This window comes from Haliotis asinina, chromosome 8 (genome assembly GCF_037392515.1).
Source record: "Haliotis asinina isolate JCU_RB_2024 chromosome 8, JCU_Hal_asi_v2, whole genome shotgun sequence".
In the NCBI taxonomy this organism is placed as follows: Eukaryota; Metazoa; Mollusca; class Gastropoda; order Lepetellida; family Haliotidae; genus Haliotis; species Haliotis asinina.
In genome coordinates this window covers 17,249,299-17,267,595 of record NC_090287.1, presented here as the reverse complement: position 1 = coordinate 17,267,595, position 18,297 = coordinate 17,249,299, and the positions used below count along the sequence as shown (strand labels likewise).

General features: G+C 39.6%; 1 protein-coding gene across 1 annotated transcript in view; it reads right to left on the bottom strand.

The window, feature by feature from the left end:
- LOC137293750 (uncharacterized) overlaps positions 1-18,297 on the bottom strand; it is a 92,077-nt gene that overhangs the window by 25,248 nt on the left and 48,532 nt on the right. The window contains exons 3-5 of the mRNA XM_067824463.1: positions 14,813-15,265; positions 11,887-12,129; positions 8,994-9,145 (exon numbers count right to left, since the gene is read on the bottom strand). Coding sequence (XP_067680564.1) covers positions 8,994-9,145; positions 11,887-12,129; positions 14,813-15,265 — 848 coding nt within the window. The remainder of the gene's footprint in view (positions 1-8,993; positions 9,146-11,886; positions 12,130-14,812; positions 15,266-18,297) is intronic.

Sequence of the window (18,297 nt, the reverse complement as noted above, 5' to 3'; positions counted from 1 at the left end):
CATACATACACATATATATGCATGTGTATATAGGATATGTAAGACATGACGCACAAGAATTATCTAACGCCAGAAAATGTACAACACACGGGTGTCTCCCTTTTTGATCCAGGTCATAATTAAACATGGAATAACCTGGGGTGCCTTTAAGGGCAAACAACACTCTCCAACACGGAACATACACATTAAACATAGATAAATACGTGTACTCAAGGCAGAAATTGTGATAAGCACTCTGTACAACGTCGTCTAAACCTCTTCCTACTGTCGCCTCACTGATTACAAAGGACCGCTTTCCTAAACAGACCTTATTTTACAACCGATCAGCAAAGCTGGAAGCTGTCGGGGTGTCATTCTTTGAAACTGTGGTCATTTGTTGATTGCTAAGGGACTGCTCCCTTCGATGCTTCATGAGACCAATTATGCTGAAACCGTGCCCTCGACTCATGATTTTGACAAATGCATGTCTGATGTGGACACCTAGTATCTTGACTGGGTGTCTTGACTGGGTGCCTTTAGGTACCTGATTGTGTCAGCTCATATTTGTTAGCACTTGGCTTGACCTTATATCATCAAACAGATATTCTGGACGTGGTGTGGACTTGTGTTCTTTTCTACAAGTGTCATTTCATAAATTAACTCGTGACAGATTCAGAACTTTCTAAAGTCTGGGAATTCAACGGAATATATTTCGCAAAATGATATTTTTGTCAGTTGATCGAGGTCAAGTTGTAGTCTGGTTTCTCCTTATCGTGTTGAATGTTTCAGTCAGGTTTGATCCCTTCAACTATCACATCAAAAGTGATGGTTTCAAGAAATGAAAGCAAATTTGCGTTCATAACAATTTGCGTCCGTCCTCAAGATTTCCGTTTGTAACTGGCCTCTCGGACTCATGGTCGGGGGCTATTTGCATATAATTATAACAGCAGATTGTTGAAACAGACAATAACATGATTTCTGTCCTAATCCCACCCGTGTTCTTGCGTCCAGGTCTAAGAGGCTCCGTAGACCCAAGCACTACTCAATATCATTGTCGATAGTGTACAGAATGTTGGTTCTGCCATAAAGCCCCCATACACATCTTTGCGACATTCAGTATTTGCTTTCCATTTGTGAGCGGAGATTTAGTTCTATTTCCTCTGCTGCAACGATAGTAACCTGATCGTTTATTAAGGTTGCGTAGTGACCTGCACGACTACTAATATCGTTAATTGGAATTCTTCATGCAACGTCGTGCGCTCGTGGCACGGCACATACTAAAAAGCCATATTCAGCATCACACAGCCCTTTAATATTCGAAGATCGTGATTAATCCTTGAATTGATAACCAAAAGCAAATGCAAGCAAGGTTCGTCTTGTGTTTTGCCAACAGACCGTCTTCATAGAACTACTCAGATCACAGTCTAATTGGCTGTCTCACACGGCTAAATGAGAAAAAAGCTTTGCCCATTTATACGGCAGGACAATGGCTGCCTGGTAGTCCACGAGAAGCTTGATCAACACAGCGTGTTGGTTTTAGAGTTTTCTTTAGGCCTTTGGACACCTGACGTTGTTTCACATCTTGTACTTAGTTGTGTGAGATTAGTTGATTTGTTGGTCTGTTATTTCAGCCGAAAATAACTTGGACCATCTTCAATAAAATGTTGGACCTAGCGGAAACTAGTAACTAGTGTTTATGTAGCTAAGGAGGGTTCGCCAACGAAACTGCTTCATCAATTAGACGCCAGTGGATGTTTTCTAAGAATTAGGACCTCGTGTAGCTGCTTCAGAACAAAAACAACGGTTCCTTTTCCCCTTTCCGATTGCCCCAGCATACTTTACGCGTTTGTCGGAAGTCATCTTCCGTTGCAATCGATTCCCTTTGTATTTTCGTGCTCCTCTTTCACGCGAATAATCCTCGTCCGTCTCATGCACATCCTTTCATTATTCGATTATGTTATTAACAAGGAAGATAACTGCTCTTGCAGGACAAATGTTGTGGTTGCCTGTCAATCCTAATGGATCAGTCGTTGCTATAGTTACCTATTACATCATCGTGTTTATTTTCAATACATTTTTCAAATACCCAAGCTAAATTCCTACAGTTAATCCTTCGGCTTCAAGAAGTTGTTAATAACCTAATCGATTTTTAATTTAGCAAGTATGAAGGATGAAAGGTAGTACAATGAAGGCATCGGATCGATCATGATAATGTTAACATTAATGAAGTAAACATTTCCACCAATGTAAGATTGCAAAGTGTTAGCACGTACACAAACAACTAAACCAAGTCAAAAGGCCTTGAGGGATGCCCTCGTTTGTTGTTTGATCCCGCAATATAAAGGCAATATTCAAGCTATATAAAGGCTGTAAACTAGGTGATAGACAGGGAGCCAGATAACCCAGTGATTGGTGTTGTGGGCAACGACCTATGCTTTCAGGATATGATGACATGTATCTACAGAACTAGACACCTAATCCCTTTGGTCCCCACTTGACCAGTACGGGTTGTTAAGGAATTATTCTAATTAACCTGAAATCCATGGGACATTGGCTTTATTTAGTCCCGTGTGCTTCTGACCTTAACAAAAACCAAACATACACAGGAACATATAATGAAACCCCAAGATGGCTTCTGTATGATTTAATATGGAATACATATAAGTCATAACTATCATAAATGAAATGAAGATGAATTCCTTGAGTTCTTTGTACCTAAAGGTAAATGTCATGATATTGCATTTGTATCTAGTAAGACAACACGTAAATATCATTGTATTGTGTCTAAAAGCAAGGGCAACGGGTAAACGCCAAGGTATTGTATCCATCAAAGGTCATGGTGTTATGTCTATGAAGCAACATGTAAATGACATGGCATTGTGTCTATGCAAGCAACATGTAAATGTCATGGTATTGTGTCTGTGGAGGCATCAGGTAAATGTCATGACATTGTGTCCATGCAGGCAACAGTAAATGTCATGACGTTGTGTCTATGAAGGCAACATGTAAATGTCATGTTATATATTTGTATCTATGAGGGCAAGGGGTAAACATCGAGGTATTGTATCCATGGACGCAACATGCATAGTACCTTTGCAGTGAAAACGTATCGATGCGTTTAACTTTAAACAAAAATAAAATAAAGCGAAAAAGTGAAATTAAGATTGCGAATCCTAATAATTTTACCTTTGCCAACTGAACATTTAAATCTCAGACTTTTATTCATCTTAGGATAAATTAACGTTTATGAAAAGAGGACCATGGTTTCAAGTCGTTGTTATTTGTATGTATTACACAGGGGTAAGGGCAGTAGTTGGAACAGTGAAACAAATGCACGTGCAGTACGTTATTAGCGTTAACTCAGACCAACCCCACTTGTTTTCTCCGTTTCATTTAATGTGCACACCCCTTGTATTACCAACCTATAATACTGATTTGAAACGATCATCGTTTGTTCAGCAAGTTTTATCCTAAGATGAAATAATTTAAATGTTCAGTTGCCAGGATAAAAGTGTGAGGACCTCCCTGGTCTTCTGCCACCTTGAAACCACAAGCCTCTAGCGAATACATAACATATCGGTACAATTTATATCTAGACCTATCAGTTTACAGGTGTTCAGTTCTCATGAGTATCGGGTACTTTGATCTTTAACAATAGGGCTCGCTATTGATCGCTCATAAACAACAGGCTTAATTACCAACTATAACAACAGGCATAATTCAGGGAAACACATCACCTCTTATCTCCCTAGGTTCATTAGTTTCTCATTCGGTAGTGGATAAATATAGTGATAGCTAAATCAAAGAACACAATACGGGGATTTGGCATTGTAATGAAACACATATGTAAGTATATGTGTACATCCCCTCACTGTAGTCGACTGTTCTCGCCGTGGGTCTGTCAGCGAGTTAACGCAGATGTCCTTTCGCATATCATGCACAAGGAATGTATGTTGATAGGAAAACAAAATGTAGTAATTATGTATGAGGTAATGCAAAAGCGCGTCATCTTTAGAGATACTTTCGAAGTTCGGTTTATCGATATCCGAATCTGTGGCGTCTTTAGATATCATGACACTATCTTGTTTCGCTCATTGTCTTTTGACAGATGTACGAATGTCAATATTCTTGGGCATTGACAATTATCATTCAATCCTTCAAGGGGGAAAACGTAAAACCAATGCTCAAGTATAAGCAGTTTTAACTATTAATGAGATCTTCTGTCTCTATTTTCATTTTAACAAGACAGCATTTGTAACCTTTCAAATGGAACTCAACAGCAACCTAATTTGTCATTCTTCGCAACGTCATTTTGTTTCCTGTGGTTTCAGAGAGCATCATTAAAAGAACGGGATGCCATATTAAAAAATCCCATTCTCCCTAAACGAACATTTCTGGAGAAAGCCAGACATTCCCAGTAACTATTTCTGTCGGGTAAGTAAGAGAATAGCTATGACAATGACAATGATGGTATGGTAGCAACACATGGACCTTGTTAAGTCATGGTAACTGATGTTTCCGTCCCAAGTGGGGCCACACTCCGGTAGTTCCTGTAGTTTCGTCATGTCTTTGAGCAGTGGGAAAGTGATTGGGAAAGGTTTCACGTGAAAGTCAGAACCAAGGAACTGAAAGAATAATTACTTACCCCAAACACTACTGGAAGGGCACCATTATGTCACCTTTCTTGACATGGCGTTATGGTATACAAGTCGTTAACGCCTGCGAAACACTAACATCTTGGTTATGTTTAAATACCGACACCGATTCCACAGCACACAAGAAGGCAAAATAGTACTAACTCACTTTGACAAAAATCTAAAATCAGTGATGACACCAGGTGTTCCTAAAAGAGTAAGCGTAGTAAATATATTCCAGACTAACTCGAGGGTAAATTATGGAAAAAAAGCGCAGCAGTTGATAACTGCACTACATGTTTTTCGTGGATAATTTTTAAGCACTGGATACAGACGGTATCGAATAGTGCTTTGGTATTGACGTTTATACTGATGCATTATTGAAAGTTGTTTTGGTGGTTGTCGTATTAATAGTGGGCATAGAATCGGGATGGAGATGATCATTAGGAATAGAAGATAATTGCTGTATTAATATTCCTCTTGGTATAAATCACCAGTATTCTTGTTTTGTTTCCGTGAAAGAACTTTAACCGAATCTTGGCAGAGCCGTTTCATGTATACTTGTAAAGACATTTATTATTTGCATCTTCCTCCAGCATTTGATGGAGGTATGATCTGAGGCGTTGTCACATCACAGTTTGTTAATTAACTCATGACAGTTCTCTGCTGATGACGTCAGTGTATTCTAAACTGGCGTCACTGTTTTCTTTCAAAGCAATCCAAATTGGACCTAAACGACAGACCTATCATGTAGAAACATTCACTGACAAATTAAATAGTTCCCCATATGTGACAATGCTGACATTAATACTTTGTTCAAACATACTGCCACTCTGTTACGGTGACAGATACCTGTTCAGACCAAAGGTCAAGACAGCTAAGAAAGGAAATGATAACTGTCATTTCACATAAAAGTTTTGAACAGATACTGGTAGCGCCATATCATAAAGTCTTACTCCAATGCCTGGAGAACAGGGCAGTCATGCTTAATGTTTCCGCAAGCACCTGTTTTCAGTACTGAATCACAGCCATTCATTTATAACGTTTACCACTAATGTGCCATGTTCGCCCAATAGAGGGGTTTTTTTGGCAGAGATAATACAGAATAATTAGTTTTAGTGCTGACAGTTTTAATCTATGTACTTCAGACTTTTAGGGGCATGCACTCGAGACTAGCATGGTTGTTCCAAAATTAGGCTGACATGTTTGTAACTCAAATTAACATGTGCCAACAAAACTAGTAAATATTTTATCCTTAGTATAAGTTCTATAGACGAGAGACAAGAAACGTCTGCAGTGTTGTTGTAACATTTACTCTAATAGGAAACCCAGTATACATATGTGATAGCGTATTATACTGTGTGCAACCACTATTTCCTTTTATTTGCTTTTTACATCCTGATAATATTCAGTGTATTTCAGCTTCCACTTTACTACGTGCTTCATACGAGGTCAAGGGCATTTGACGTGATTGTGACGGTCATTTCAATTTCCTGACTTCAGTATAACCAAGACGGTGAAGTTTTAAGTGGAGATAGCAAAGTGGATTAAGTAATGTACTGAGTAGCCAAGCGTCTAAGAGCCTTATCTTGGAGGTTAATGGCCGTTCGCGTTCGAGGGAAGCAACATGTCTGCTTGCGTTTTTAACTATTTTAGCCACAATTACTTCCTACTAATGTTCAATTTCTGGACGAATAATTTCAGACAGATAATTTGCGGATTCATCTGAACGATGGGATCTTACTTAGACAAAAGTGCAAGTAGGATAAATATAACTTGAATTACACGAAATGGGAAGATTTGGTCCGTTTCATCTTGCATGTTCTACAATTCAACGACTTTAATATTGCAACAGAATTTCTTCAATATCATGTTTCAAGATATTCATAATAATAAATGCAATAAAATGTTTTCATAATCATATGAACAATCAACTAACAGCTGACTCTATAGTTTTAATCCGACATTTTAGCGGGTGTTTTGCCCTCTTAATAAAATGGAACCAGTTTCCAAGGATAACCAAAAGCGTGTATTCTTTTGGGTTGACGTTTTACATTCTACTTTTCGTTCATCCTCCCCCAACGGTAATCACATCAAAAACACACGCAAGGGCAAATCAAGAGCTGGAACAATTAGTGTAAGTCACAGCAGGGAATTTCGATTACTGATGTGTAAGATTTGAAGATTAAGAAATGTCCTACAAATGTCCAACGTGGAAGGTTTTGTAAGCATTACTGTGTCTTTGAATGTAACTGGTCAGACAATTTTTGGCAAGTCGTGTAGTGCACTGTAACATCTTCGAGAAAAAGAGTATTCGATTGTACCTCAGAAGCTGCGAAATATAAGTAACAAATGTTATTCAGATTCGTACAAAGGCCAGATGGTACAGATGGGAATGTGTAGATGTTGTTTTGACTCTCTGATTTCCCAGAGAGTTCACCAAGAAGGAAATCTAATTTAACATATTTCTTTCTCAGGAAACTTCAGATGGTGAGCGCTCATGATTATTATTAATTATCATGAGCCCTTGGAGGCGAGTATGCATGACACATATGATATCAACTGTTCTGATACGAGGTTTAGTAGATTTCTCCCCCTAGTAGCATGTGGCCTTCTTTATGTCTTAGTATTTCATCTGCCATGTTCTTTGACCAATGGTTAATGTTGGGAGGCTTACATTATAATGGTTGCAGTTGCTGAGGCCCAGTGAACAACAACGACCTTCGTCAAAGAATGAGTTTCTTCGAAATTCTGTTCAAAAGCTATATGGATTTAAGGACGTTCAGTGGTGGAACTGAAAAGTGATTTTATTTGAAGATGGTGGACAGGCACTAATACATGAATATACATGAACGAGACATGAATAAGACAGACGCATTGTCATGGTAAACGAAAATGAAGATTTCTGCAAATTTTACCATATATTTCTGGTCGACTTCGGATATATCAGAAATATCAAAAAGAATAATCTGTAACTATATATAGGCCCTGAAGTCTCAGTATTGTCCTGTTGCCATTATGCGCTGTGCTTACTGCTTCATTTCATCATCCTCAGTACGAACAAAAATGGTGTATCACAATTTAGAACAACAGAAATATTGAGAGGATTCATTACCGGGTTTGAAGGTATATAACAGAGCGTGAGATTTATTTGAAAAGTGGCATAATTAAATAACACTGGTGTACTAGATCCACGTTTGGGATCAATATACATAGTACGTTGTTGTCCTAACGAGACCAAATGAGCAGAATTATAATTAGTAAACCCTCATTTGCAGTTGTTGGATGACACCAAAACAGTGGGTTTATGTTATTAGAGGGGATGATAGAGGATTAGTCACTGAAGACAATGTGTGGGAGAATAGTTCACAAAGCTGCTTATTATAGACACGTTGTAATCAAATAGCGCCATGTGCTTCCAGGTGACGCTTCTATTGGAATATCGATAATCAATGGATCATATGATCATGACGGATCTGATCTGATGTTCAAAGGGACAGATGCCAATAGCGACCAGGATCTAGGAACAAAGAATAATAAGGCTTTCATTTTACGACCAATACGTCATGTACCCACACAATTTGATTATCAATGAATCACACAATGGTCGTATGGGATATTAAGGCACTAATGGGAGTGTATGAAGACTGATGGAGGTACCCGTATAGTCTTAGTATGATGTGTTGGGATGTAATCGAACCTACCCAAACAGGTGTGAGTGAGTTTAGTTTTAGGCCGCACTCGGCAATATTCCAGCCATATGGCGGCGGTCTGTAAATAATGGAGTCTTGACCAGACAATCCGGTGATCAACAGTAACTGGACAAGTGGGAACAGATGACATAATGACCCTCCGACCCCGTTAGTCAAGCATAGTCGCCCATTGGGGCAAGCATGTGTTGCTAAAGACCTATTTTGCCCCGGATCTTCACGAGTTCTATCCAAACAGGAGGTCGATAACATGATCAAACATCTACTGGACACGCATACTGGTCACTCGATATCTACTTGGGCTTTAAGGTTTTGAGGAAAATGATGTAATGTTTTTATCTTTTTATTACAGATTTATCAGGTAAATATCGCATTCATTCTGAAACATAATTTGGGAAGATTTTAGAGAAGGACCTCGAAATAAGTTTACAAAGACACAGGAACGTCAGCGACACAAAATAACAAGTATCATCATCCACCGAGACCGATTCATTGGAAATGAAAGGCAAAATAGCTCTGAAGGTTTGTAATGAGTCAATAGCAATCACTGCGACACCGGGTGTTCGTTACAATTACCTTCAGAAACTCACACAGTGTACAAAAACAGCTGAGGTTTCGCAACACGAATTTACACAGACAAAATATTGACATCCAAATATACAAAACCTACCGATTTTGGTTTCTTTTTCTGGTAAGGGGGGATAACTGCCCCTGTTTGATCCATGGCCTGAATGCTACTGAACACCAAGGAGGAGAGAGTGGAACGACGCTCTCCATGGTAACGTTGTCGAGGCGTTGATGGGTACATACTCCGATCGATTTCTGAAATAAGGAAAGCATGGATTGACCGACTGCAAAAACATATGAAAACGGTTTATGTTCGCCTAAGGCCTATTTAACGAAGCGTCCAAACAGCATCAGATCTCCAAACCTGGAAAATACAACCAAGTTCTAAGAATACTCCGAGGAATGGCTCAGCCAACAATCATATTATGAAATTGCTTATCAACATCTAAATTTGCATGAGAACATTTAGACCAACTAAAGCAATTACACTAAACTGTCGGAACAAAGAGAAAGTATACCACAGAAAATTAGTTTTGACCAGGGCATCCTTCACGAAGCAATCTTTAATAATGTTAACCTTAATTCCCATTGTGTTACACTGAGATCACCTTAGTGACTTAGGATCACCTTAGTGACTTAGGATCACCTAAGTGGTTTGTGAAAGGAGGTCCTGAACGTGACAAAGGCTGAAAACAGTTACCATGAAAGCCATGTATGTATCGACTATGACACTAAGAAGAGATGTACACGAGTTTCTGAGAACAAAAACCCCCATCAAGTAACACTGAAAAAAGTGATGGTGCCATTTGTCAACCGCACCATAATGAGTGCCAGCAACAACTGGTCACAAGGAACTGGTTGTCTCTCGGTTCATACCAATTAAGGACATAAATAGACAATTTAAAATAATGCTACTTCCAAGGTACTTAGAATAGTGACTAGTAACCTTATCGTTGGCCTAATTGAATATACATTTCCAAAATCACATGAATCCTACATCATGGCTCTTTGCCAACGACGTAGATAAACGTTTTTTGTGACAGGTTGTTGAGGACTGTGCCCTTGAGGAACAGTGAGAGTCTTCCAACTGTCTTGGCACCAGCTCCATCTACTTGTTCTTTTGTCATTTCTAAATTTCATCGTATATTAACAAAGTTAATGTCTGTGTTCCGCTGACTGGAGACACAAGCAAGCCATCTCCGGAGGGTGGAACAATCTACCTGTCAACGAAGTTGACCAAACTGACGAGTCAATACAGTACTAGAAACTATTTAAGAGCAAGACAGATGGGCAGCCATTTCATGGAATTGATTTCAGTTAAAACACAAATCGAGTTTCACAGACGTGTAAGATTTCAGAAGAGTTTATTCCTCTACGTCTTTTTTTCATTGAGGGTAAGAAAAGTTTCTCTAAGAGTAATTTTCTTTAAACTGAAAGAAAATACGTCCCTGGTTTGTTTCACGCAGTTGTTTGCAGACTCCGTTTTCCGTAAAAATAGAAAGATCGTGAGATAAGCTACAATACAACACAACATCATCGTATGGACAGCATTGGTGGTGTAATGCAAATATCCAGGGCCATACAACTGTACGTTCCATACATATGCAATAACATTAACTTAAGACTATCTTAGCTCTAAGAGAGCTTCGACAATCTACGCCATCTACGTCATAACCTGTATCGACGCCATTATCACTTCCATAGGTTTGTCATGTAATCATGTCGTGTTCCTAACACTAACACTCTTCTTGATCCAGGTCACCTATCATGTTTGACGTCATCATGCACGTGATTGTGGGCTTCGTCAAACATCTGATTCCTGCATGACCTTGAGCTGTCATCCATACCCACACGGCACCGCATGACAACCGGAATAGTCTTCAAAACGGCGTAACACCCATCTCACTCACTCACTGATAGCAACATCCACGTTGTACTCAAAATGGTAGCCATTAGTTATGAATTCATGGTTATCTTACGGAGAATCGTTCCGTTAGGCTAAGTTTCCGTTTTGATACATTTTACAACACGAGTAACTACCTGACCTGTCTCTACTGCTGGTAACATGTAACCTTTTCGTTTGTGAGAGGTACCTTAGGATAACTATGTGCTATCAAGTACCCATTTTGTTGTTAGGTGACTGTTATCTTAGCTCACAATGTCTATATAAGTCATCATTTTGTAATCATGTGATTAACTCCCTTGAATCCTAGAAGTAACCGTGCTGATATCATTCAGTCACTTTTTATTGAGGCGACCTGTCAGTTCCTCGTCTGTCTTATATCAGTAACGTAACAGTTTCAGTGAACCCGCTTGATTGTGTGATTTGGTTGATTGCCCCCCTAACCCGCCGACGTGGGTCGATGCTCATAATATCAATCGCTGAATTTATTTCCTTAGTATTTGTTTTTGGTATATCTTCCTACCATCTCCCATCTACCCATCTAAGCAGCCAAAGATACATTGTTACAACTTTCTGCAAATTTTGAAATTAATGCATAAGAATTAATGCGACTGTCTGACCCACGCGAAACATTCGACTCAATTTGTAAAGGTCATACAATTTCCGCATATAATTCACTCTCGCATTAACTTGACGATTAACGGTATCTGATATAAGCTGAGTGCCCCCAAATACATATTAATAAAGTCTCCTAATCTTGTCTCGCTACGTAACACATCCAGTTACTTGCTTTCAAGTTCGAGTATGATCGAGATACCCAGGTCTAACTCTGCCTGACACAAAAGCCACAAGACACCATGAGTAACTCCAGCTAAATCACAGTTCAGGTTTAAGTGAACTCATTGGAAACTCCCGTCGTCAGTCTACAACTGTGCCTGTATTTATGTACTCTAGTGTAATATTGGTTGAATGGCTTCCTGACGAGCATTCCCTGAAACCATAAACATTTGCTTTATGAATCATTTATGAAGTACGGCATCAGAAGCTTTGTGAGACATTAGCTCGTGGACATCCATTCCGCAAATGCCGGTACCTTCTTGTGGCTGAGGACGGGCAACCTGGTTGTGTTGAATCTCGGCCAAGGAATGGCTGCGCCTGTAGGGTGGGATCCCCTTTCTTTGGTCTTCCCTCTGAACGTAGGCTTCGGGCCCTGGGACGTATTGGGGGGTCCCGCAGGAATAGCCCGACCCATAGCTTGTACGTCTGTCGCGTAGTTTCTTTCGCCCAAGGATACGATGGAGGTCCTCGCCCTCTATCGTTTCGGAATCGGAGAAGTCTGAAAAACAACAGAGTGACGTAGTTGTCATACCTGGGGGTCGTTTCTTGGCAATGAGGCATACTGCGTGTTGGGGATAATTAGATGTCTACCCTGGGGCAAGGACTCCCTGGACAATAACACACATTTTGTCCCACTGAGATCTGTTAATGCGCTAGCTGTTACAGCAATTTGGCGCAATCATATTGCTTGGCTTAAATCATATATTTTTTACTTTGAAAGTTAATGGAGTAACACGTTTTGAACAAACATATTATCGCGGCACATGATTACCATATCTAATCTGTATTTGGTTGACAAGTCTTCCCACTTTATCATTAACTCGTTAACATTAAACAGCAATGTAAACCCTTGATAAAATTGGTTATTAAATCATATAATAAAAATTAAAACGATAAAATTTGATAAATGCAATGATTCATCCTTTTTTCAAGATTGTAAGTTGAAACCACGTTGAATAAACCTGAAAGTCGCATAAGTACAGATATAGGATGTTTGTTGTTTAATCATGTTTATAACAATACTGTTTGCCTCATCTCTTATCTTCATCAGGATTAATCAATATCGATTATGGCTGGAAACTGCCAGCTCCCACAGCCACCCGTACATACATGTGTGTTTAACAACAATAAGTGTTAATACGTATGCTCCAAAATGAGTAACAGAATTAAACCGACGTCGATTTGCACGTCATCGAAACCAACTGTGCGTTGATTACCATTATCGTGCGTGAGTTCCTAACAGTTAAGTACTTATCACGACGTGTGTGACGCCCGCGACTAGGCGATAAATGATGCTGTTAATCCCACCGGTAACACATGTATCAACTAGTGATGCTGACAAGTGATACAGACTTGGGTGGTATGGGTATATTACATATAACATCTGAATACACGAACTTAAAGAACACGTGCTAATCTGGATCATAAACAGCATGCAGATATAATTTAGTTTCATTGATCTTTTTCCAGCGGTATATAGGGACTCTTCAAACGATTCATTTGAACATTCGTGCTTGCAGTTACACAAGAAACGTCTATTAAATTCATGAAGTGGGACGTCTCTGTAGAGAAAATTACTTTCATCTTAAAAGGCTAATCGACCGCAAGTATAACATAATTGAAAAATAGACGAAAAAAGAATCCTATAGTTTAGTACTGGGTGATACTGCGTTTTCCACACTGCACTGGGAAAGCACCCAAAGGTAGATGTAATTTGAACTGAAATCACGGTTTAAATGGATTTTGCTATTAAATGTGTTTGCGAATGGTATTAGGGAGTTCGAATAACATCAATCAGTTGAATCTAATTGATGTATTGATTTTGTTGTATGAATAGCATCTATCTACATTAATATGATCCATTACTGCCGTCTCGACAGACTGCTATTTTGGTATACACGGGGTATCGCTCTTGCTCGTCATCTTGGTCCTCGAGTGCTAAAAGTCTGCGACTAAAGTCACTTTGGACTTTACTCCCACATCTTGCTGTCGCGCAATGATACTGGAGAAAATGCTGTAGAAAGCAGCCTCCCTCATGCTGGAATATATCGTCTACTGGTCTCCATGACAGCAGGTTCTGATTTTCATGATATTCATCACTGGATCAACATCCAAAACCCAGCTCACTCACTCACTCCATCACTCAGATAATACTTTATTTCATAATAGACTGAAAGTCTTTCCCCTGTATGAGTAACCCATCACATTTGAATCTAACCATCCGTCTTCACATTATTTCTGTTATTTCTGAGTCCTCATCGTTGATCACTGATGAATGTATCATAATTCGTAAAATTTCCATTGGTGATCTGTTTCACTTGCAAGTGTGGCCTTTGTTCCCAGTTGTAAGGTGCTATATTTCCATCCTAATCGAATATACTTGCAAATTATATATCTTCTGACTGTCTATTTGACAGTAATCTACAAGTCTCCAATACCTGATTTTAGTGTTTACAAACTGAATGTTTCTACTCGTGTCAGGATCTTAATCAGAATATCAATTCCTTTTTTAAATCAGTATGTATACAGACATAAATATACAATGACATTCACCTGAAAACCACATTGCTGGGAGTCCCAAGTCAAGTTAACCATGCCGTTCCTATAAATACGAGAGTCAGCTGGTATGCAAGGGACTAACCTACCCCCAAATCCATTGATTTATAAATTGAATTGTTATTCGTACACTGAGTTCTGACTTTAACGCCATATTTCCCCACAAATCCTCTCGGGTAATAGCATCAAGGGCCACCTGTTATGAATTAGCCGTTATGTAGTTTGATCAATGCGGAAAACAAAGATTATAGAAATTTCTTCTGATTCTGAATTGATTAGAACGGTAAATGACGTCATCTGCGTTAACCCCCCGTATATTAGCCCATTTAACCGTTAACGTGGTAGAAACTAGTTCAAACCTTGCAAGAGTGAAAATTGTTCTTGTAGTAATACCCGCCAACTATACGAATAACAGCCTTAAACTTTCATGTCAGTGGTGATATAGATATAAAAGTGCATCTTCGTAAATGCGACTTTATACAATTACCGCATGGCTAAGTTGTAAGTTTAAGACGGACTCATAAAAATGAAATGAAATATTCACACATATTGGACAGTGCATGCATGAATGAACATACAAATGCTACACATTAAAAGTTATAAAATACGTATGAAGTTATACAAACCAGCAAAAGAGACGTCAGTATCGTCTATCCGACTCCCATCCGAACCTTTACGACTACTTCGACTACTTGCCGATCCTCTCCGATCAGAAGGATCGGACAAAATCGACGATCTACGACTTCCAAGACTGTTTGCCGACCCCCTCCGATCTGTGTCGGAAGCAAACGAAGTCCTCCGACTGCAAAGACTGCTAGCGGATCCCCTCCTATCCGAATCCGAGGCAAAGGAAGTCCTTCTGCTACCACAGCTGCTACTTGACCCTCTCCGAAGGTCAAGGGCAAGGGCTCCCAACATCATATGGTCCGACGCTGAAGCATAAGATGTACGTCTGCTCCCATAATCCACGAAAATTTGTGGCACAACAAATGGTGGATCTTCCTTACTCCTCTTCCTGATAAGGGGTCCAACAATTAAGCTCTTCTTTTCCTCTTTCTTCGGCTTTTTCTTGCATTTACCTGCAACATAATCCGCAGCTTTTAAGGCAAAAGAAAACTGAACGTAATACAATGGACGCCGTTTGAATAATTGCGAAAAAATGCAGGTTAATCAATGGCTACCTAGACCAAGCTGACGCATGACACATTCACTGAAGGCCCCGAACGCTTCCTCAAGAAAGGAGTAATCCATTGTAGGGTGTATCTCTCCTAGTGTGTTGTTGTCAGTGTGACTACATCAAAAACAACCAGTCTCATGCCGTCAACAAATGTATGCGACCTTTCTGCCTATGACACAGGTTGTCGCACCATAACAGAGGTATATATATCTCTGTCCCTTCATTCATAAACCGCTCCACAATGCTACAGCGCTCCACAGAGCACCACAGAAGCGCGGCTCAATCCCAACACGCCATCCCTCCCGACAGCTAGTCTTGACACTAATGCCGACCCAACACAGTTCGCGTCGTAATCGCCAGAGGAAGCCGCTTCTTACAAATATTTCTTTATGATGATAAAACATAGGTATTTGCGTCCAATGAGCGTTGACCTAAAGCCGCCCCCTTCTTCTCCTTGTGCAATTATAGCAAAATCGACACTGCCTGACCAATTTTGCATCGCTATTGGGGGTAGAAATTGGATACCGGTCGTGTTTAGGATAATTACCTAAAAGCTCACCTCATAATTATCTCTGCGCTTCAAGCAACAACCGGAGCAATTATTTCAGTATAAGGCGATCACACAGCCCGGCATGTCGCGGAGGACGTGGACATTTTATAGCAAAGGTAATGACATCTCCTCCCGTTGTCCAAGGAAACCCAAGTCCGTCTTTGTAGGGTATAATGGCCGTGTTGACAACTTAAATTGTTCGCCCAGACTCTCAGCTGAATTCAGTGTTAATATTTTGAAAGAATGCTTCGTAAAGGTTGGAGCTAAAAATAACCACCTTGACCATTAAACTTGCTTTTAAAACATTATTTCCAGACAATTCGGACATCGTGTAAGGATTTTAGTTACTGAAGACGATATCTAAACATGGTTAGGGGGAAATCAGTTTCTGGAGCTGAGTGCATTTTCTAGCGCTGGTGTTCTGGTTTTCTTCAATGTCCTTAAAAGCATATAAGATTGCAAGACTACTTCTCATTCCGTTGATTTGTCACTGGGTTGGTGCTCTCGTGGCACCTGCCTAACTTTCTTCATTTATCATAATTTTGTTCCGTAATTCTCTTTCACTATGCCTTTTTAGAAAAGAAACAAGCTTTTATGAGTTAAATTTCATTAAATTGTTTCTGGAAAATTTAAATTGTACTTCACACAATTATATGAACAATTTACGCTAATAGATATTAACTCTCTGTCTCCGATGGAGCGTTTTAAAAGATCGTAAATGGGTAGGGAGATTAAACAAAAGTCTCAATCACAAGTAAATGACCCAATGTCTTTGCTATTATTGTATATAATGATTAGTCATATGAAATGAATTATAATAATTTTATTCTTCGATCATATACGATGAATATCATACACGCTAGGACTAGCAAGGCATTTCATAGGCCCTCATACAAATCGAGAGTTGGCCATTCAGAAACCAATCAATATTCGTTGATAAACAAAGCAGTGATCAATCTTTAAACACTTTTTAACAATGAATTTTGAATATTTTATGGGTAACATAATGATTGTTATTTGCTGAAAATGTGATAATTGAAATTTCTTATACGTGATTCGGAGATTTATTGACAAGTTCCTGTAGAAGGAGTGGACCCAAGGGTTTTGTGCTGCTGCCGATGTCAGTGCTGTTCACGACTTGACGTATACGTTGTTCTGGGCTCGTAGTAAATGTGGTAGCATTTACAGGTGATCGTACTGAGGAGACTCAAGTCCAATTAGTTTGGGCTTGAAACGCCTACGAATTGTAGGTAGACTGAAGAGGGATCTCAACGATATCGCATACCTGATCGTGCTTTTAGTGGCGATGTAACCCCTGCGTTACGACTGACCATGTGTCTGATTAATATGTAATCAAATGTAGAACCATAGTAATGATTAAATTATCCTCAGTGGTAACTAGGTAACACATCAGGTTATGAAAACATTATGCCATTATGCCAGGTAAACGTCTGACTGATTTACTGCTTCAAGATACAGGGTTTTCTCATATAGTACCTTCTACAACATATTTGTCGAATCCAGATATGAGTTAATATACAGGGAATATTTAGCATCGTAATAATCAGCATCGTATATCGTATATAAACGTTGGTATCAACATTATTTGAACATGTTACTGCAAGTCAGTCCTGACACCAGGTGTTCATACACATGGAGACCATGTCCTCCCCTACCGACAGCATCCACATCAGTACACGTAAAACACTGAGCGAGTGAGGGAGTGAGGGAGTTGAGTTTTATGCCGCACTCAGCAATATTCCAGTTATGTGGCGGCGGTCTGTAAATAATCGAGTCTGGATCAGACAGTCCAGTGATCAACACAATGAGCATCGATCTGCGCAATTGGGAACCGATGACATGTGTCAGCAAGTCTGACCACCCGATCCCGTTAGTCGCCTCTTACGACAAGCATAGTCGTCTTTCGTGGCAAGCATGGGTTGCTGAAGGCCTATTCTACCCCGGTCCTTCACGGGTCTAAGACAAGTCATTGATGGCCACGTGTGCACACAACCTGGTTCTGTTTACTGTAACATTTTACTTCTGAATGACACCAGCTGAGTGCAGAGATTCGATTGTTTCTCAGAAAGAAGGACGTTTGACAAATGTTCGTTTTGTAGCACACACAAACGAAATGGGATTTTACAAGGTGATTATAAATATCAGGTGCTAAGTCAATGGGCAAATTCTATGTAAATGACTCCTCCTAAAAATGTCGAAAGTTGTAATGATAGTATCAGATCCACCGCTTAACAGCCCTAAACTTCACTTAACCTTTTTCAATTAGAGTAATCCCGCCGTGTAAAGTATGATAAATTGAATTGTTCATGCAATTGGTGTCATCAAATATGTAAATGGTGAAACAAATGGGTAAAAAGTAAGCC